The following is a 21791-nucleotide window of genomic DNA, read 5'->3' as shown; positions in this document are numbered from 1 at the left end:
GCATATTTTTGCTCTTACCTACACTGCTATTTATCAATCTAGATTGTTTTGGTGTGAGTTGCTGAATGCTGGAGATATTGGCCCTAGAGGTGTCTGCCTTTTCTCCAATATAATAAAACTAGATGGCTCTTGGCTTGCAGTGCTCAAAGTGCCAAAAAAAGTGTGTAACAGATATCAAACAAAAGCCAAAAATTGTATCATGCTAAGTTGCTGTGAGCTCTGAATTCACTACTTCTAAGCAAAAGAAAGAAGATAATGTTATCTCAGAGCCTTACAGTGCAGTGCCTCCCTACCTCTGTGCCGCTGCATCGTGTCCACTGTAGCATCTAACAAAGAGCAGCATGACAGTTAAGAGCACTCACTCTGCAGTAAGGGCTGGGGACTATAACCTCCCCTGATGCACACTGACTAGCACAAAAGAAAACAAAAAAACAACTGCTCAACTTGAGGCAATCTTAGTCGAATCTCCAACTTTCAGGAGGCAGCCGTAGTAGGAGCTATTTTCTAACTAGCACAACCGAGCTAGCTAACGTTAACAGCTCATCTGAGGAGAACACCATTAATGTTTACACCTCATGCTGTTACAGGCACAAGCCTCTTGTCTATGAATAGATGCTCACTTCCTTCTATGCAATGATACGGTTGGAATCTGCTCAAAACAAGGTCTGTGGATTATCTCAAGGAACCAGGTCATGATTTCTGGAAAGAGCCATTACTGTTGAGTTTTTCAAATGTAATTTTTTGACGCTTTGAGCACCACAAGCTGAGTGTCATCTAGTTCAATTCTACTGAAGAGATGGCAGACATCTCTACGGCCGATATCTCCAACACTCAGCAACTCATACCAAATCAATTTAGATTGATAAATAGCACTACAGGTAAAAGGAAAAATATACATTTTTGATTTGGGGGTGAACTGTCCCTTTAACAATAGTGGCATCAGATCAGCAAATGCTTATACAGTATGTGCTGTTATGGAGGGCATGGACCAACAACTGATTTTGTATTCTGAGATTTCTCCCTGCATGTCTGTTGAGCAAAATGGTACAAAATGCTCAGAACAAAGCCTTCACTCTGAGAAAGGTCGCTGCAGAAGATTTATCTACTGGTCGTGGGAGAAAAGTTCAAGTAATTTGTTCCCACAATTAAATACAGGCTTTAATAATAATGACTTGAGCTGCTGTTCTTGGCATAGAAACAAAAACAACAAAATTGACTAAAACAGGCAAGTCTTACAAGTTTAAACAATTGCAAAATAGTGTATCATGGTTGTCAGGCTTTAATTTAAACAGTTAAAGGTCTGATATTATGCTCATTTTCAGGTTCGTACTTGTATTCTACTAGAACATGTTTGCATGCTTAAAAGTAAAAAAAAAAAAAAAAAAAAGCCTCATGAAAAAGCCATGGCTGCTCTGATTGGTCAGTGTTCCCGGGTCTTCCACATCTGCGCTTGCCCTCTCTGAAATGACATTAACAGCACTGTCTATGTTTGTAAGCCTTTTAGCGGGAATTTTATCTCTAATCAGCAGCTTGGGTCCATTTTTACCTTCTATCAGCTGCTATAATTCACATAAGTTTGAAACCGTCTGTATAGCTGTAACATCATAACTTCAAGAACTTTCTGACAGCTCATTTAACCCTTTAAAAACATCCCGGGGACAACAGTAGGAGGTCTTTGATCCTGTTGAAATGGATCTAAATTAAGAACCAAAAATAGCTAAAGCATTTCATTGTTTTTGCAACAGAAAGGTAAGGTTTCTGTCTCCCCTGTCATCATGTCATTACCTTGCATGCAATGCAGATGTAGCATTTCGCGAGACTTTCTCTGGAATTTCCCTAAGAATTTCCCATAATGTCCAGAGATCATATATATCCATCTCAAATTAGCTGGCGCATTCATTCATTTTGAGCAGAAAGCTAAGGCCTCCATCTTTCTTGATATCATTATGCATACTCATAATGACTTCACTGTGCTCTGTTACCTGCCACACAAAAACATATGGCGATGTCAGATGAATCATAGCCTTCCACAACCTCTTTGCACACTGCTCATGAAAATGAGCAAGTCTAAATAATGTACATAGTTCAAATAACAAATTGAGTGTTAATAAGTATTAAGTTTATGTTTCTACATTTCAAAATATTTATATATGTTTTGTGCTTTTATTTAGTAAAATCTGATAAAAAACCTGTCGTTTTTGATACTTTTACAGTATTTCTATAGTAAATACACCTGCTTTATAAATCTGACTATTTAAAATATGGGAGCTTTAATGCAACAAGTCATTGATTAACTGCCCTAAACATAACCTCTTAGACAACTCATATCATTCATCTGGAGAGGCCAATTTGCCTACCGCTGTAGGGTAATTGATTGGAAAGTAAAGGTGATACATCACTAAAACGTCTAACACTCACAATGCAGACATGAGGGCTTCAAACCCTCTTGCCTGTTTCTAAAAATGCTGCATTCTTATATAAAGCAAAAGAAAACAACTTAAGAATCAACTTTTCAGTCACTGTACCAGAATCCAGCTCCCAATATCTTCCATTCGGATTACTTGAACTCCACTGCGTACCAACAGCACAGCATCAAAGCATTACACATCCAATGCCTATTAACCCTCCCCCATCGCCTTCAAGTGTGCCTGCCTGCCTCACTACAACACTGCCAACGAACCACAATGATATCTTGAAAGCTACATTTCTACCCGGTTTCTATGGCAATGAGAGGATAAGCGGAGCCTTCTGTCTTACGGCTGTAATATAGCTGAAAACATGGTATACGACAGCGCATAGGCGTCTTTGAAAGCAGCAGTGTGAAGTGTTTTCTGCCTGAAGGATAATTGCGGTTTTTCCATTAAATATTAAGTTGGTCCTTTAGCATGAGAGTCGTGAAAACTGTGGCACACTGGGTGTCGTTCCGTTCGTCATGTCATTGGATGATTCAAGTTTATGTTTCATGTGATCATATGGTTTAATAGTATGAAAAAAGTAGTTTGGTACTGGCAAAAAGAAAAAAAAAACATACATATACACCAACACACAGGCTAACTATCTAGAGACTATATTGAATTTAACATTTCTACAACATACCCACTCTGTTACTCCACACCAGCAAACTAGCTCTAATTAGAGATGCATTCAACGTGAACAATGTAACACTGCTTTTGCCCTTTAAGCTCTCTTGCCGCCAGTGCTCAGAGCTCAGCTTTGCATTTCAGTAACAAGTAAAAACAACGTTTTATCTCATTGAACGTAATGGTGGAGCACATAACATGAATACAATAGCCAATTGGTAAATGAGTCTGTTGCTCTCAACCTCAGGTTCAACATAATCCAATTTACGTGCATAGGTTTTCCTGTCTTCTTGACCAGCACCTTTTTCTGGACGAATAATGAGAATATCCACCTGTTCAATAAAGATATAATTTCAGAAATTCCATATTTTAATTTGCCACGGTCAGACTAATTTTGAGGTGATGCCTATTAGTTGGTGCCAAGATGACAGTGGCCCTCCAAATGTCCATACAGACATACACACTCAAATCCAAATTAATAATTAAATTAGCTCAGCCCAAGCAGGAAATGTAAAGGTTAGAAAAATAAAAGTAGGAAATGAAGGTTTCGTTTGGTACTGCGGTGGCAGGCTGTGACACCTGTACAAACGCTACTTAAGAGACGGAGTTTTCTAGCTGCCTTTGAACCGACTCCCTGGGTGCGCCGCTCTCTGTCATGTACTCCACACACTTTGGCAGACAAATAGTTGGCAAAGCACAAAAGCCAGTTTAAAACTAGACAAGCTCTTCTTCACACTGGCCCCTGTTGTTGTTCCCTACATCCGTCCCCTTTGTAGTCAATAAAAGCTAGGCTGCATTTACTGCTCTGATCAGTACTGAGTAAATTAGCTTTTACATTTTTTTGCACCAAATAAATGAAACAAGTTAGAAAAAAAATATTAAAATTAGAAATGTATGTTTCACAAGGTCATTTTAACAATATGCTAAATGATATGGTTACTGCGCAGTGCCCCTGCTTTGGTTGATTTACAGATTTTCTGTTATTTAACTTTTTCATCTTCTTACTGTTTTTATTGCTATTTGTCACTGATAGATATTTCTGCTAGTGATTTGTTTTTGTGGACTTTATCGTATTATTGCAGTTTCTATAATGTTATATTTAGCCCACTGAATGTAAAATCAGAGCATTGCTATAAAAGAGCTTCATGCTCAGTCAGTTTTCCCTGAATGAACAATGGTTGGATGATGATGAATTTACCTCACAGTAATCACCAATGTAACACACTTGCTGCAGTGTTGTATCTATAAATTCTGCATGTTGTCCTACTCAGCATGTGTTTATTGTAAGGAGAAATACTTAGAACATTACAGCGACAACCAAATGTACAAGCACAAAGTCACTGCTGTAGTGCAAAGAAAATGAGCTTAGAGAAATTGTCTGACATTTTGGGAAACAGTTTATCTGCTTTTGCTTTTTGAGTAAAATGAGGAGATTGGCACCACTCTTGTGCCTGTACGCTAAATATGAGGCTACTTCCAGCAGCTTAGCTTAGTTTAGCCTGAGGACTGGGAGCAGGGGCAAAGCTAGCCTGGCTCTGTACATACGCAATTCAATTCACTTCACTTCAATTCACTTCAATTCAATTCAATTCAATTCAATTCAATTCACTTCAATTCAATTCAATTCTGCAATTCACTAACAAGCACCTCCAAACAGTGGAGATCCTACACTCTTGACAATGGTTCTGCTTAAAACTGGTGGAAACATGGGCTGGTTTGCTAGATAGCACCAAGGTTTCATGAATCCTGAATGGAACTAGTTAAAGAACCTGAGCAGATATTGTAAAAAAGGGTGTATATTAGTGGCAATCTGGGGCTCCTTTTCCAAAAACATTGTTTGGGGGCCAAACATTCGCCTGGTTTGCCTTTCCTTTACGTGGGCTGCTGCTTTCAAATCTCACTAATTAACATGCTACATCTCAATTGTTTAAGTTGTACAAAAGCCGAAGTGTAAAGATGAAAAGCTGTGGTTTTAAAGGGGTTATGCGCCTTAATATTTCTTGGCCAGGCACTATATTAACCTGCTGCTGGCTTTAGCCTTTTATATAACAGACAGACGTGAGACTCATATAAATTTTTCCATTTGGCTTGGCGAGAAGAGAACAAATGAGCAAACTTCCCAAAATGTGGTTCAGTTCCTTTAAGGTCAAGGTGAACAGTAACCTTCTGACCTTGTTGGCAGGTTTTCCCATGTCAGTGCATACACAAGTTTCGCAATAAGTGAAACTAAAAAATGGACTTCTACTTTTATACAACTATCATGTCATTTTCACTTCTTGTAACAGCATATTCTAGCACTTTCCTTTGAGTATCATAAGGAGTCGAGACAAAAATCAAAGCATATACTTGCACAGGTTGATATGAGTTTGTAGCTGCTAGAGGGGAGCTTGTGTTGTTAGAGAAGCTACCTTCGGTAAATAAAGGCTAATAGAGGTCAAAGCCCCCAAATCCCATTTCAGAATCCTCTCATGCACCTATAAAGACAGCTCAAATATTGGACATGATTACACCATAGCCCACTAATCAAGCCATTCTGCTTTATCTCTAATCTTATGAAGCTTTGTTGGCTCCTGATTATTCATGAGCCGCCACAGACTCATTGTGTCGGGCCACCGAAGCAATTGTAAGTCATGCTGAGTACGGTCCATAGGGGAGCTGTGAAACACAACTAAATGATGATGATGAGGACTGCCAGCAAATGAGCCTTGATAATTTGAAAGGGAAAAGATGAGAGGCGCAGCCACACTACACCGTTCCTCTCTCACACTACAGCTAAAATATGCAAGATGATACATTCTCTCCTGCTTGTACAGCCAGACACAGTCATGTCCGCACACATGAAACCACACACATGGATTCAGAATCGCACAAACACACATGCTCCCACACCCGCTGTTTGATTGTTCTCTGTCCACTGGAGGTTATTACAGTGCTAATGGCCATGCAAGTGCATCGAAGCATCTGTCGCCGCAGCGTCCTGGCGTTAGGCACGTCGTCAATCACGACAAAGTCGATTGCCGAGTGCTTACGTGGCTCTGCAGCCGAGTGTTACGTGCTCAAACACACACTCTTCCACTGAAACACACAAGCAGAAGCATGCATTCAAACTGGCATGCCCAGATGCTCCACCATGCACACACTCAAATCACAAAATTTAGATGAGATGTAGACCTCCTCCTTCAGCCCTCTAGGTTATTGATCATCATAGAAATGGAGCTGCTGATCAATTAGGAGGCTGAAACCAATCACATGATGCTCACAAAATTTGCGAAAAGGTATCTTGGCTGATCTCAGTGTAACCCGTGAACATGTGAGTACTCTCTAAAGGTCACGTGATGCCTGAGTTACCAAATGTGGCACTGAGACGTCATCTGAAACCAAAAGGCAACAGAAAAACTAGAAATGTTTTAATCATTAGTCATTGTAACATCCTCAGCACAGCCGTGATGAGAATATTTCTTAATATTTCTTATCTAATCATGTCTGTGCTTCTTCTGCCCCTTGTTGCGATTGCGTAATTTGACCAAAAAAAAAAAGAAATCATAAAGCAGAAGTTGCTGTAAGTGAAACAAGTCAGAGGGGAGTTTTCTTCACAGCTGACTATTATGACTGTGAGAAAAATGCGCATACATTTTGGCATCTACGCCCAAAAAATTCTCAGTTCAAACGCATCATTTATATATGAGTAGATTCCATTATGCAGGTCTGCACACCCAGCGTTAGTTTTTGAGCTAACATTCATACAATTTGTATTTAGGCTGTGACAGCCATGCATACACACTTATCCACAGACAGAAACATCCCCACTGATGAATATGGTGGAGTGGAGTGTATATGTACAGTATTAAGGTAACAGAAAATTAACGCCATCGAGGGCACAATATAAATAAATAAAAAATCACTATTACTATTATTGTCATTTTATTTAACACATTCAATCAATTAAATAAAATCATTAAATTTTTTTTATTATTTTTTATTGATTTCTAGTTAGCGCTTCTTCTTGTTTGGGGGTGCAAAATATCTTCTGTGTCTCACGTACACATTCACACAATACAATATAACCTGGGGTGTTGCGAGGAAAACGGTGCCAAAGTGCAATTCATCACTTCTGTCTCCTCTGTTTCTTCTCCCCCAAAGCAATACTGACCTTCCCCTATGATTCACACACACAAGCACACATTTACACTTATACTACACACAGATCCTACATTTTTTGTGTGCACTTCTTATACTGCAAATTGGAGGTTTATGTTTTATTATTTAGTAAAACTGAGATGCATCCCTCTACGCAGACATGTTGAGCTGATGGAAGTCAACAGTCCAACAGCCTGCTGCAGGGACCAGACCCGCAAGGATACAGTTGAATAATATAACGGGCTTTACGGCGCACGAGTGGGATGAAAAATACTTTGCGTTATTGGCAAATGTATTCCAATTCCTTTGCCTATAATGATGGCCATCTATCACAGTCGTTATTTTATTATTTTTATGCAGATTTGTATTGTTATGCTAATGTAACAGTTACTTATCCCATTTCTGTTCTGCTGACTGGGACTTACTGGAGCCAGCAGTCAGTGTAAGTTCTCATTAGCCTTCCATGGTTTGTTAATGTAATTGTGCCCCCCCCCAACAGTGTTTTACAGCACTTTTCTAACTTTGCAAAGAAAAGTGCTATTAAGTTAAAGCAAAAGTTGAACACACAGAGTGACTGTGAGGTGTAATTATGAATTAACTGTGTGAATTAAGTGTCATTTCGTGTCGTGTGTGATGTGAGGCTTTTAAGTCCAACCAATAAATATGAAATCAAAGTGCCCCCCCCCCCCCAAAAAAAAAAAAGTTTTAGTTACCCCTTGATTTTTTTGCGTGTTCTTGTTTCTGGTCAGGCTCTTAAGATTTTGTTACCACCTGACTGAGTCCAACAAACAGCTTGTTTCTATCAAAACACATCAATTAAACAGGGGCAATGACGCCATCAGCGAGCAAGCTCGACATGAACTAGTTCAGTCAGCAACCCAGATACACAAGGGGGGAGATGGGGGAGAGAGAGAAAGGGAGGCAGAATCTATACGACAGAGAAAGAAAGAGAGGGAGAGAGAGAGAGAGACAGGACGGAGCACAGAAGATAAAATAGAGAGAGGTACTGATAGACAAAAAAGGGCAAAGGCAGAGAAATGGAAGACGAGACATAATGAATAAAAGAGGGGAAAAGCTGAGAGTCTGTGAAATGAGAAAGATGGAGGGAGGATTAAGGCAATGAGGAAGACTAATGCAGATAGCATGTATTCTCATCTGGGCTGAAAATGCGGCTTGTTTTGTATCATGTTGCACCGCTCCATCCAATTCCCTGCCTCTCATCACTGTCAAAACAAAACAAATAAAATCTTTAATGGGGATGGATTGTCTACTCTTCTTGTGAAGGATGGAAAAGAAAACAGGGGCATCAAACGGAGAAGTGTCGCTAAAACATTTGGTCAAATCAAAGATTTTCAAAGACAAATTTCAACAGTACAATTCACAACGCTCTCCTAGCAGTGAAAAAAATCTATCCTTATCCACGAATCCTTATCCTAATGTCTGCTGCTGCTTCTCTCCTTGTTCTATTTTTGGTATTCCTACTTCATAAAATTCTGGCCTCCAGTGCTATCATGTCTAAAGTTACTTGAGTAGATGTACATTATTTCTTGTTCGCAATTGTCAGCCTGAACTGCATAACTAAACTTAGAAAGTTTGCAGTCTATTACATTTGCTAAAAAAATCCCCTACAGAGTTCAAACAGGATAATATATAAGAGTGTCATCCGCAATGTCTTCAACAACATTACTAATTTAAGGTTTCAAAGCTTCTGTGAATGCATTATTTCATGATCTTTCCAGCTTCTTTAACCCCAGTCACAGAGCAGGGAGGTGACAAAGTAAAGAGAAAGAACTTGACTGGCTCTTTTGTGTTCATCCCAGCACTGGAGCATTTCTGCACTTCTAAAGGTTGAGTGTGAAATGTAAAAAAAAATCAAAGCAATGTTATATTTTCAGATTTCTTTTTTCTTTTACACCCAGATATTGTTAGTAGCCCATTGTGAATGTTACAATTTTGAAGGAAATATTTAATTTAGTTTACAAATCTAAAAATATTCTAATATAAAAATGTGTAATTTCTAATAGAAATCTTAACTTTACAAATATTAAAGTTACAAATCACTGTTTTTGTCTATGGAGTCTGGCTCCAAAGAGAAAAATAAAAGTTTCAGTTCAGTTTTATGTTGGAAATGGCTTTTGGGAAGTCCTAAGCATACAACTGTATAAATGAGACTTGGATTATACTGTGTGAAAGTTTGTAAATAAATGTTTTGATATAGTTTTTCTGTTGGGAAACATGGTCCCCCTATGACTTAAATTAATCAAGAATTTTTCTCTGGTTTTGGATCTTTGACATGGGCTGAGTAACTGATGTATAACTGGTTATTTATACAACAAAATTTCATTCCCTTGAAATTTTGCTCAAACTCCTTTTGTCCATGTTGTTCAGCAAATGGCAGATCACATGTATATTGTCTTTTATAATAAAACTCGAACCTCATTTTTTCTATGTGATTAGACAGTAAGAAACGATTTCTGCATGACAGTAAGTTATGATCTGATTGGCCGAGAGCATTGGAAATGCCGCACAGTTTTGCACCGTTCTGTATGGTGGCTCTACCATGATAATTAAGTGAAGCGTGACAACATGTTTGGCTGCAGGCAGAGCTTAACAGTGGTATACATAAACTGATTAGCCAACAAAAGCTACATTAACTGCAGACAATTAAAGCTGCATTGTGATAATGAATACATTGTGATCATAGCCAGTGCTTTCTTAATGATGTATGACTTAGTTGCAGCAAACTGTGACGAATTAAAATCCTGAACTTGTGCACATCAGGATGCATCGGATTTGAAGGTTAAGGGTTTGAAAAACAGGACATCAGATCCAAAGTACGATCCACACCCTGAGCCAGTCAAAAAATACAACTATTCATTAACTGTCATTGGACAACATAATGACAGGCGAGTACCAGGGTGCCCCCCGAAAGTTAACATATGGAGTACATATGTTTCAGACCAGCATGAACACACAGCCGATGTGCATTAGTTCACTGAGCACACATACCACCCCAACCACATGAAAACAGCCAACCATAATTGATGATATTACAGGGCAGAAAAAGGGGCTAGGTGAGAGTGTGTGAGGCTTGACAAGATATAGAACAGGCATGGAGTAAGTGTGTGTCCACTTAGATCAAGGCTTAATTACACTCTTTAAACCTGGTTTTGAACCTTTCGCCAAGCCAGGACTTGGAAGATAGACTGTTTTAAATATACAGTTGGTTGTTGCAAAAATAATTATTTTGTCTATTTTCTACTGTTATATTAGTCTATTTCTGTAAAGGAATAGTTTTGGGAAATTTGCTGACTCATCTTATTTTCAAGAGATAAATGAGAAAATTGATACGACTTTCATGTCTGTCTGCTAAATATAAAGATACAGACAGAAGACAGCTAGCTTAGCCTAGCTGAGTTTAAAGACTAAGTGTCAAACTATTCTGCTACCGTTTCGGCATATTTAAGAGACAAGAGCCTCTTGAAATATAACTCCATCAGCACTGGGGAAAGGAAAGTTTCCTCAACCCTATGACAGACATCTCACTTGTCTTAAGAAGAGAAAGATTTCAACACCAGCCTCAGATCAAATGTCTTGTTAAGCTGTCCATTTTTTTGTGTTTTTATCCACCGGGGGAAAAACTCAGGAACCCATTTTTAGTCCAAAACTTTAGCGTAAAGAGAGCTGGGTTATATGAGCGGCAGGCTGCATAAAGGGTGGGGTGGATTAAATTAGAAAGCTGCCATATGTCGGTCTTGTGATCACAGAGTGACTTAGTTATACAGCAAGGGAGCGGCCCGTGGATAATGAGCATGTACTGCGAGAAATGACAAAAGGGCTGAGGTTGAATGAGTGGACACACTCTGATGTAGGATAAGTTTGCTCTTTCCACATTGCTGTCTCTTTCCCCTGATTTCTGTCTCTCAGATCTTTCTCTGTTCAATGGCAGTCTTCTCAAACTCTTACATTTACTGCCACCTTTTTTGTGCTCCTCTATTAGCTTAAATCTCTCCCTGCACTCTCAGGCACTTCTTTCATCTCTCGGTCTGCCTTTACTTTTGATCCTTCATCTGTTGCTTTTTGAGTTACTTTGTCTGTCTCTTCCTCTCTCTGTGTCTGGTACACGCTGTCTGTATTTCGGGTGTGTGTCTCATCTTTTTGGAATTGGGAAATCCAATTCTCCCTAAGCCCTCCTACTTCAAATAATTCAAAACCTACTCTGCATCTCAGCTCCTGCACAGACCGAACCGCGCACTGCAGAGAAGGGGAAAATGTTTGAAAGGACAGTGAGTGAAGCAGCGGTGGCGGCGGCAGTAACACAGACAGGCAGTGTCCTGGCATTAAATTGAAAGGAACATTTTGGGAACCACTTGGAAACGCTGTTGCTGTTGCTCTCAAGCAGCCACACACACACAAACACAGGCACACTCACACACACACACACACTGAGTGGTGATTTAGAGACAGTGTGGGAGCGCATACGCCTCCGTTTCCCAAAATAACCGCCAGATGAGGGGCAGGAAGGCAGGGCGAGGTTGGTACAGGAAGATATAAATGGATGCTAATTGTATGGCTTTCAGATTACACAGAAATCCAGCAGACTTTAACACAAACACACACTTATATTCTCTGTGCCTGTGTATGTGTGTGGAAAATGATGAACATGAAAATGTAAGAGATCAGTTTCTCTCACTCACATACTCTTATGGACGGTAGTTTTATGGCTCTAACATACTCCAAAAGCAGCGCACGTGGCTTTACTCACACACATACAGATTAAAATGGGTAATATGGTTCTCAAATGGCAACCGAATCCAACCAAAACGAGAACTCTCATGTATTATTTCTATAATCCCTCCAAAAATAGAGTTCAAAAGAGGCAAGTCTCTACAGTCATCTTCAAGAGCTGCTCCCATCCTTTCCACCAAGAGCTGACTGAGCGGACCCTGTTTGTCTAAGCTTAGAAACTCACATTAGTTCTATTTGGATACACTGAATTAGAAGAAGCTGCATGGCATCGCCTCTAATCCCGTCTCAGTTTCCGCAAAAATAGTTCTGCTCCTCCCATTCAAGTGTCACTTACTGACTTTGCAAAATAGACTAATTTTGATTCGTACCTCACAAGAGGCTCTTAATGGCAGAGAGGGGAGAGAGGAGAATGATGTCGAGGAGGAGAGGAGGAATAGAGGCAGATATAAATGGGAGATAATTACACGGTTGACTCTCCTGCATTGATGTGCAAGAAGAGAGACGGATCAGTGGAGGATGCACTGTGCCACACACACCCTATATGCAGTGTTGCTCTATTGACATGACATTGGACAAACAATAACAGACAGAGGACAAAGCATTATTTCTGAATTACCAGCTTTTTAGGAAATGAAAAACACAGTGTTTTTCCCAATGACGTAGATTTCATAATGCAATTTCACGAGCTACTTCAATCCTGAGATCATGAAACCTCATCCACGTGTTGCAAAATATGTTATGACATCAGTCAGACATGTTTAAACATTAAACTAAACATTTGGGATTTTTCCCTTTTTCCGCAGGAAACCACACAACCTGTGACAGGAGATGATGCAGTGTGACCAATGAGGAACACAACTCAGCAAAAGCCAAACAAGAATAGTTTGCAGGCCTGCCTCGCCACCTGCTGCTCATACACGGTATGACAGCTGACTGATCATGTTCTGTCCTCTTCTTGTATCAGACAGGGGGAAAAAAGAGAAAAAAGAGGGGAAAAGAACTCAAGACATTGTTTAGCAATGTTAAAGCCCTTCTTGTTATCAGTTTGATGAATGTTAAACTTCTCTTACCACAAATACAAATCAATTAAAATTGCTTCTCATAATGATTATTTTGTCAAGTTCAGTCATTTGTTTACACTTGCATGTACATTGGCTCTTGCCCAACCCTCTCCTTATCAGCTTCAACATCTGACAAAAGCAAATCTCACATAGCTCTTGTGTAACATGAGCTCTCCTATCCCCGTCTTTCTCCTTTTGATTCAGCTTCAGCCTCACTTTTTTTAATGCTGTCTGCAAATTCCTTTCTAAGCGAGAGAAAGGAAAAGTGCATTGGATGGATGAACAATGACCCAAGGCCAAACAGGCATTTCCAGTAATGTCTGTATGTATGTCGATTTTTCTTTTTTGTTCACTTATAAATAAAGAACCTCAACTTTTGAGCAAATGTATCAAAACAGTAAAAGTACAATTTAGACATACATTATCTGTACAGTACTTGAGGATTTTCATGTTATGCTACTTTTAGCTTCTACTCCACTAAATTTATGAGGCAAATATAATATATTTTTATTCAAATACAGTACTGTGCAAAAATGTTAGGCCACCATGAATATGTTGTTTAAGCAAAATTGCAGAGTATATACATATTTCTCAGTCTCTTTATTAAGATAAAAACAAAAAAATACAGTGAACCTGTGCAATGCATTAAGTTGTGAAGTTTCCTTAAATATTCTTCTGGTATAGCAGAAGAATAATATTGTAAATCTCATATTGTCTGCCCATGAGAGTTCAAGATATGCTAAGTGGAAAGGGATGTCACACTAAATATTTGCAGCTTTAGCCTGCTGGAGTTGTTTTATCCCTAAATATTTGTGTTTTTAATACTGTATACATATTTCCTATATGTTCTGGTTGTATTTGTATGTTAAGACACTGCTGAAAAATAAATACGTATGATCATAAAAACCTTGCTAAAATAACATTTAGGATGGCCTAAGACTTTGCACAGAACTGTACATTTATTGGACCACTAAGGCAAGCCTATTAGTAGTTTTGCAGATTAAGATTTTAAATTCAAAACATGTGAATAAGTTTTAAAAAATGCATTCTTATTTATATTAAACCATTCAACCCATATAATAGGCAGTTGTCACTGGCTCCACCCCAATTAGGCCGAGCAACATTAAAACGCTACTTACACATTAATCAATCAGTAAATATTCCAATTATACAATGTATAATATCCTTATATACCTCTTAAAGGGGCCATTCTGCTGCATAATGGGCTACATCTTCAAAAGGATTTAAACTTGTGGTTCAGTGTTATTAAACTGTGGTATTACTAATTTCACTTTGATATCTGAATCCTGCCACTTACAGAACTGGAAACACATGAATGAAAATATATATAGCAATACTTATGTGTATATTTAAATTTTGCTGCGCCTCTACACTGAGCATTAAGGTAAGCCGGTGAAACAAACAAAGCCCCAGCCCAGTCCTAGCTCGCAACAGTGACGTCAGCGCGCAGCGGCGGTGCATTGACGCGCGGCGATTGGGTGAGCGAGCAGCTAAACTGTATTGTACAGTAAAAAAGACCAAGACACCGATAACAAAAACAACAGCTGCGGCCGCATGAGGCCAAGTAAGGACACACTCGCACTTTTCGGGCTCACGCTATAAAAATTTCGGGTAAGAAAAACCTATTTATACTGTGTTTTATTACATACTTCTTTAGCTTATTTAACCCCTCGGCAGCTTCCGCCCTGTAGGAAGTTTCTTTTGTCCTCTTCAGTCAACAACAACAAAACAAGCGAGTCAGTGTGTTGACCGGAGAGGAAGGTGTGTTGTCTTCTTTTAACAACAGTGTAACAACAAGTCGTTAATGATATCTAACATGGGTCCGTGTTGTCAAAACAAGTCGGTTATCTCACCGGTTGTTGCACCGTGAATACCTTTGGACTGGCTAATATCAGGGACAGCAAAGAGAAAAAGATAGCCTGCTGGGTGTGTTAGGTAGGAGCAGCATCAGCGATACAATGGATGATGCCATTTTATGATTCTTGGTTAATTAGCTAAAGTGATGTTTGATAGTAAAACGGTATCAAAGTAGCCGTATAGACACTTTTTAGCACCTTGGTGTTCTTTATAGCTAAGAGGAACTATTGTTTTGGTTAATTCATTTGTATGGACGACATGTCTGTGTCTAGTCTCTCAAACAGATCAAGTGTAGGTCAACACTAATATTAGCCATCCGTGGTCTCAATAACATTGAAGCTTATTAACATCATAGGGTTGCAATGGAATGAGTTTTATGTAATCAGAAAATATTATGGTTTCACGGTAAACAATATTACACAATTACTATTATCATTATCAGTGAATGAAAACAGAAGACATTTATTCATTATAATTCAAACGTGAAATAATTTTTCAATGAAATTAGGTTTGTAATGTCTGACAGGCAGTCAAGGACAAGAGGAGAGGAAAGGAGAGGTGCTTATGCGGGTCCGCTTGCTTTTTTGTTTTTCCAGTATCATAAATAAGCATATGTACACAGTATGATCAATTTTCATACCACATTAAACCTTGAAACCAGTATACTGCTGCAACCCTGTAACATTATGTGTATACAGCACGTCCATCTACTTATGGACGTGACCTTGTCTGCAATCTACAGTACTTGGTTGGTCGGCTCTAATTTTTCCTGAATCTTACTCCACTAGATGTCACGATGGCTGCACACTTCACAATTTCCGACAGCGAGTCAGAGCCATCGGAGGAGGTAGAGGAAGGAGAAAATAACCAACCATCCACCGCGCCGGAGCAACAGCTCCCCCAACGTCACTCCCTCACCCTACCTGAGCTCAGAATGGCAGGTAGGAAACCTCAAAGAATTCAGTGAAATCAGAGAGCGTTTGAAGGTGGTATAACACCGAGCAGAAAATTTGGAAACAGGTCCCAAGAAGATGCCACTATACTTTATCTAAGCATGCCAAAGTGTGTTTGAGAATCCTTAACCACAACCTGCTCCAGATGGGACTCAAAGTGTGTCCCGCTTTATTACCAAATTTACTCTTCTGTCTGTTACTGGGAGTTCACGTTAAGCCAACCTTGCCCCATCTGTCACCACCCAAGAAGATGGGCTTGTTGAGACTGTTGTATTCCGCCCAAGTTTACAGGATTTTAGTTCCATGCTCAACAGCATCACTTTGTTATTAAAGATCCCCAAGTATTCCAACTTCACATGCAGCACATGGCACAATATTCATCACCGGGGTGGTGATGAATAGTTCAAACTTAAGCCCACAATTCCTCATTTGCTTGTTATTAATAATATTTGCAGTTTTGTAGAAAAAGAGAGCAATATCTTGTCATATTTTCTGCTCCACTATAAATTTCTGCAGCAGCTGCCGAGATGCAAGTTGTATTCTTCAAAATAAAACAAAAAAAAGCATTTGATATTTATGCACATTCCTTTATCACTCTCTCCAATATTATTTTCTGTATATGCCCCTATGTTGTCCTGCAATTTCTTGGCTTCATCTCTTTGGCCTCATTCTGCAGAAATCAAATCTGTGATGTACTTTGGAACATTAAAATGTATGCACGCATATTTTGCATAACAGCTCTATCTCTAGTCCAAGCAGTAGAAAAAGATGTTGTGGGTTTTATCTGCATAGTTCGAGTTCTTTCAGCGATAATTAGAGATTAATTTTCCTATTTTATTTCCTTAATGTTTCCTTTCACTGTGTCTTATGTGGCTCATCCTGCTAATGTGAGGCATTACAAAACTCTCTTACCTTGTCTCCCGTAGTGACCGGTCGAATCAGACTGAACTCAGAGTCCCACGCTTCAACTGCCTCCAGAGACGAGGAGCTCCAGGCTAGGGGGGAAGACGAGGCCGGTACGCCCACCGACGGCGCTCCATTCAGGGGGCGGTCCAAGTCCGCTCCGCCTGCTTTGTGGGCAGCCAAGAAATACGGCCGCCAGCTCCGAAGGATGAGTGACGAGTTTGACAGCCTGCTAGATAAAGGGGTGAGTGAGATGGAAGGAGGGTTTAAAGGCGTTTAGAAAAAGAAAGATGGGGAAAAGAGGAAAGAATGGTGTGGTTAGTATGACTAAAAGATGGTGTTAATACATACTGGTACTGTGCAAAACATCAAGGTTGCGTCCTTTTTGAGGGAATGGAAAGCCAAAAATCATACAGATGTCAATGCAAGTTGACATGCTTTGCAACTATCACAAGCATCATTTAGCCATTTACCACACTGACAGTGAATATTCATGTATCTTATATGCCTCGAATGTCAGTGTGAAAGCCTGGGTTAACCCACTACACAGCTCCTTTTGGCATTTTACTGTTATCTCTTGGGGTGACAGCATGTTTTTTTTTTTTCCCCATTACAGGATTTTGGTCTGGTCTGTAGCTTGGAGCCAAAAACTCTGTATTCTGTATTTTTAGGACATGGACATGGCTTTTTTTTTGTAGAAATTTGGAAAAATATTCATCCTGTGTTTATGTTGTTGTTGATTGTTTTCATTCAAAGAAGGGACCTGGTGATGAGAGAGAACTGAAAGTGTGTGTGTGTGTGTGTGTGTGTGTGTGTGTGTGTGTGTGTGTGTGTGTGTGTGTGTGTGGTAAAGGAAGAGGATCAGGTTATTGCCAGGATCAGTGCTAAAATGACTGAAAGGTGGACTGTGTACAATTTAGGGGCATCTATTAGCAGAAATTGTATGTAATATTTGTAACTATGTTTTCATTCATTTATAATCACCTGAAATAAGAATTACTGATTCAAAAAATGCGCTTTTTCTATCTTCACATGAGCAGGTCCTCTTGTGAGGAGTTGTTCTACAGTAGCTCAGAGCAGATAAACGAAACACTAACTCTAGATAGGGCCATTCATGTTTTTAGTTCTGCAACCTCACCTCTAGATGCCACTAAATCCTACACACAGGACCGTCAATTCAATAGCAGAATCAGGAACAAAATGTGCCTTTTTCTCATATAACTGATACAATTATTGCTAACTCCACACTGTGTCTATTTCGTGCAGGAAATGAAGAAGGTGAGGAGCGCTGGGTCGGCCAAACAGATGCACCACTCTAAAAGTTGGTGGAGCTACCTCTTCAGTCACCAGGAGACGGAGGGAGAGAACAACCACCATGAAAACCACACTCATCGCACTGAATAGATACTGAGAGAGGAGCTTGAATCGATAGAAATGGGAGGAAAGCAATGGGGTCGCCAAGAGAACAAAAAGACCAGCTCTGAGAGAAGACAGAAGAAAGGTTGGTTTGAATGAAAAGAAAGAGATCCAAACACAAAAACATGAACGGCGAAGTGTCCCGCCCTCGTCGTGTCCTTTTTATAAGTCATTGCTAACTACATTTAAATGAATATTTTGTACTGTGTTGGTCGTGATGTTGACGGTATTGCTGGGCACTGTGATATGGTAAAAGTCAGTCAGGCATGAGGATGAACTGTTGGCTATATGAACCCCATAGAATGGACAAAACGATGAGCCGGGAGACGAGAAACGATCTCTTTAAGACACAAAGATACGCGTATAAGTAGATTGAAATGGTGACCACTCAACTCGAAGTTGTCTCTCCCATCAACACTATGCAGTATACTGTAGATGGAGAGATCACTGAAATCAAAACACTGTTTGAGGCCACCTTGAATGCTATTAGAATTTCCTTCCTAATTCTCTAGAGGAAATCACCAATGTCGACGTGTTACTAATGCTCAAACGTTTGTACTTAAACTCATGCTTCTGGAGACCACTGTAATTGTGTGCCAAAATAATCTGCAGGCAACAGAGGAAAGAGCGTAAGAGGGAAGGATTTTTTAAAGTATTCAACTCGGTCATTTATCCAACTTCCCGTTCTACTACCTGCAAGCCAGTACCATTTAAAACAACTGTACGTGACTATCATTAACTGCTTTATATCTCAAATTTATCAACAAAGAAAGAACAATCTTGTACAAGGACAATCTCTGATGATGCAGAAATATTATCTTTTGTAAAACTTCAGGGTTAGATTATATCTGAGGACATTAAACATACATATAAAAGCACAAACCAATATGAATCTATCTTTTTAAAGCCGTGGATGAGCAAAAAAGACTTTGGAACATTTACGTGTAAATATTTTGTTAATATTTTATCAAATTGCAGGGGTAGGGGTTATAAAGGACGTGGTTTAGCCAGAATTTTATTTTACAAGGTTACCCTGCTATTTAATAAGTTTGGCCAACCTAGCAATAGGCAGTGTACAATCCATGGCTGTTGTGATAAATGTTATGTGCATATTTAAAGATGTGGGTGGGGATGAATTAACTGCTGTTAAAGGAGCCAACACACTAGCCTTTTTTATGGAAGCAAGTAAGAGACATTTGAATTTTAACAGCCACTGACTACTTAATATAGCATTGAAATATTTCACTTTGAAAACCATTAACCTCATTGAATTAAATATTAAATGTCTTGATTTGTAATTTCAAATTCTGAATTTGAATATTTTTGTGTGTTTTATGTTCACAAATTCAAGTCCAAAAATGTGAGTGTCAGTATTTAAAAAGAAAATTAAGGTTGGTCAAAATGCTCAAATTCAGACCTAAAATTTCAGGTTGAAAATTTTAAAATAGAACATTGATTTGAATGTTGCATCTGAATTTTGAGGGGTTTTTTTTATTATTCGGAAACTTTAATTTTAGGATCTAAATCAATGGAAAAACAACAACAAAAATAATCTAATTCACACTTTGAACTTGCAATTAAAAAAAGATCTTACCTGTATTTCCAGGAACCAAAACGTTTAGGTACATGGTTTTCAAGGGAAATATTTAGATGTTAAGAATTAAGTGGTGTTTCTATTTCATTAAGATGTCAGTGGCTGTTAAAATTAAAATGCCTATATCTGTTATTTGCTTCCATACCTCTTGACCCATTTGTTTACCACCCAATTCATTTCAAAGATGAATTTAGTGAGTCTAGTCACATTTAAACACCAGTTGAAGGAATTCAAACTCGACTTTTCCAAACGACTTGTGGAGTTTGATTTGGAAAATCAGTTTCAAGTTCTGTTGGGTTTGTAAGACTATGAGGCTTCGTTCAGACTGCCAGCCCAAATCTGTTTAAATGTGGGCTGTTCACTTTAATCTGCACAGAGGTGTGAATAAAATGGGATCTTAATCTATCAGGCATTAGGTGAAGGAGCGCTGATCTGATGCTAGATTTGCTTTTTATGTATTATATTCAGGCTTTAACAACTATTTGGCACATATGGCATTTACAGGAGTTATTATTTATTCATAATAATTATTACAAAGATCAGCATTTTTACACAGCTTGGTGAATATAATTTGGCTATTTGTGACTTGTTTTACTGATATGTGATATTATTGAAAATGGTTCTGGGTTTGTTCTTCTTGTGTCTTACTCTTCCTCTCGACTTGTAGGGTTGAGTTGTGAAGTGCTCGGGTGTGCAGGCTAATTGGATGCATCTTTATCGTCTTTAAAACTTTTATTTTATAGCTTTTCCTAAACTTGGTTAAGGATCATTTTTAATCAGAGAGGAGACAATCTGAATGGCAACACCTTTTGCTAAGATTCATCCAATTCTACCATATGTTTGGTAACATATGCTTCACCCTGACTGTGTAAGATGAATTCTCTGAAACATTTTGCTGACCCTTTGAATTGAATACGTATCTGATATAAAGCTCCCGAATATATTACAGCAATACAGTTAAACTGTGCTGTAACATTTGAACTACTTACTCCTGAAAAAAGTGACTCCACTATTTTATTATGTTGGAAATCTCTCACACTACAACAGGGAAATCAAGTATGAGTGGTTAAGTAATTGTACTGCCATAATAAGTAGTGTTTTACTTTGTAACAAGTCACTCCCAGTAGGTCTGTACCTGTACTTTGACACAAGTAGCACAGTTGAATCAGCTGGCAGAGAACATATACATAGTGCTGAGAGATTGGGGCCAGATATGAGTATGGAATTTTAAAAGAGTGTATCATTATGAACTGCCTTGAACATGCTGTAACCTGTGATGTAACACCGCATAACCAGCCTTTGTCCGTTCACCCAATAACCGCCTTAAACTTCACAGCTCGCTGTCAAATATTACGCTAAAACAAGCACAATAACGTGGCGGTGCGTTCACTATCACAAATGCAAGAAAAACATTGCAATTGCTAATGCTGGAAAAGCCATTATATAAGAGGTCTTTTTATGGTTTTGACTTTTTAACAGCTGTGGCAGTGAACGCACCCAGGTGGAAAACCAGCCTGGGCACCTGGAGTTTTGCAACCATCCTTGGTATTACTTGAATCTGAAGATGTGTGTGGAGAAATTTTAATTCTAATATTTCTGTCTTTTTCTTTTTCTTTTTTCTTTTTTTTTTTGTTTTACTTTTTTTTTTAGATTCCTTTTCACTTTTTAATGACTTTTGTAAATTTTCTCTACAGCTGTGAAACTTCTGGTATATGCTGTCTTGAATAAATAATTTTAAGAGTGATTTTTAAAGTCTGTTTCTTGCATTATACATTAAAATTCTCCAGGACAGAGGATACTAAAAATTCCATACATTTTCATTGCAAATTTGTGGTAATCCAATTCAGTTGGAAAATCTAGAACAAGAGCCATAATATTAGTTTAAATATGGATCTAGGACACAGCGCATTGACAGATGTGTTAGCAGCAGCAAACATTTTTTTGGTCAGTAGGCCAAACACCTTGATATAAATGGCTTATGTGTTATAATAAATAGAACAATTTATAGGTCAAAGTTAAC

The 21791-nt window shown here is 38.7% G+C and overlaps 1 protein-coding gene across 1 annotated transcript; it reads left to right on the top strand.

Annotated features, from left to right (window-relative positions):
- Positions 1-14508: 14508 nt before the first annotated feature.
- On the top strand, positions 14509-21515 carry badb (BCL2 associated agonist of cell death b). The gene is made up of 4 exons (XM_042512583.1): positions 14509-14659; positions 15694-15846; positions 16785-17005; positions 18028-21515. The coding sequence occupies exons 2-4, from the start codon at positions 15702-15704 to the stop codon at positions 18163-18165; spliced, it is 504 nt and encodes a 167-aa protein (XP_042368517.1). The 5' UTR covers positions 14509-14659; positions 15694-15701; the 3' UTR covers positions 18166-21515.
- The last annotated feature ends 276 nt before the right edge of the window (positions 21516-21791 follow it).

Source organism: Plectropomus leopardus, chromosome 23 (genome assembly GCF_008729295.1).
Source record: "Plectropomus leopardus isolate mb chromosome 23, YSFRI_Pleo_2.0, whole genome shotgun sequence".
Taxonomy (NCBI): Eukaryota; Metazoa; Chordata; class Actinopteri; order Perciformes; family Serranidae; genus Plectropomus; species Plectropomus leopardus.
The sequence above is the reverse complement of the archived record's forward strand: the minus strand, read 5'-3'. Positions and strand labels throughout refer to the sequence as shown.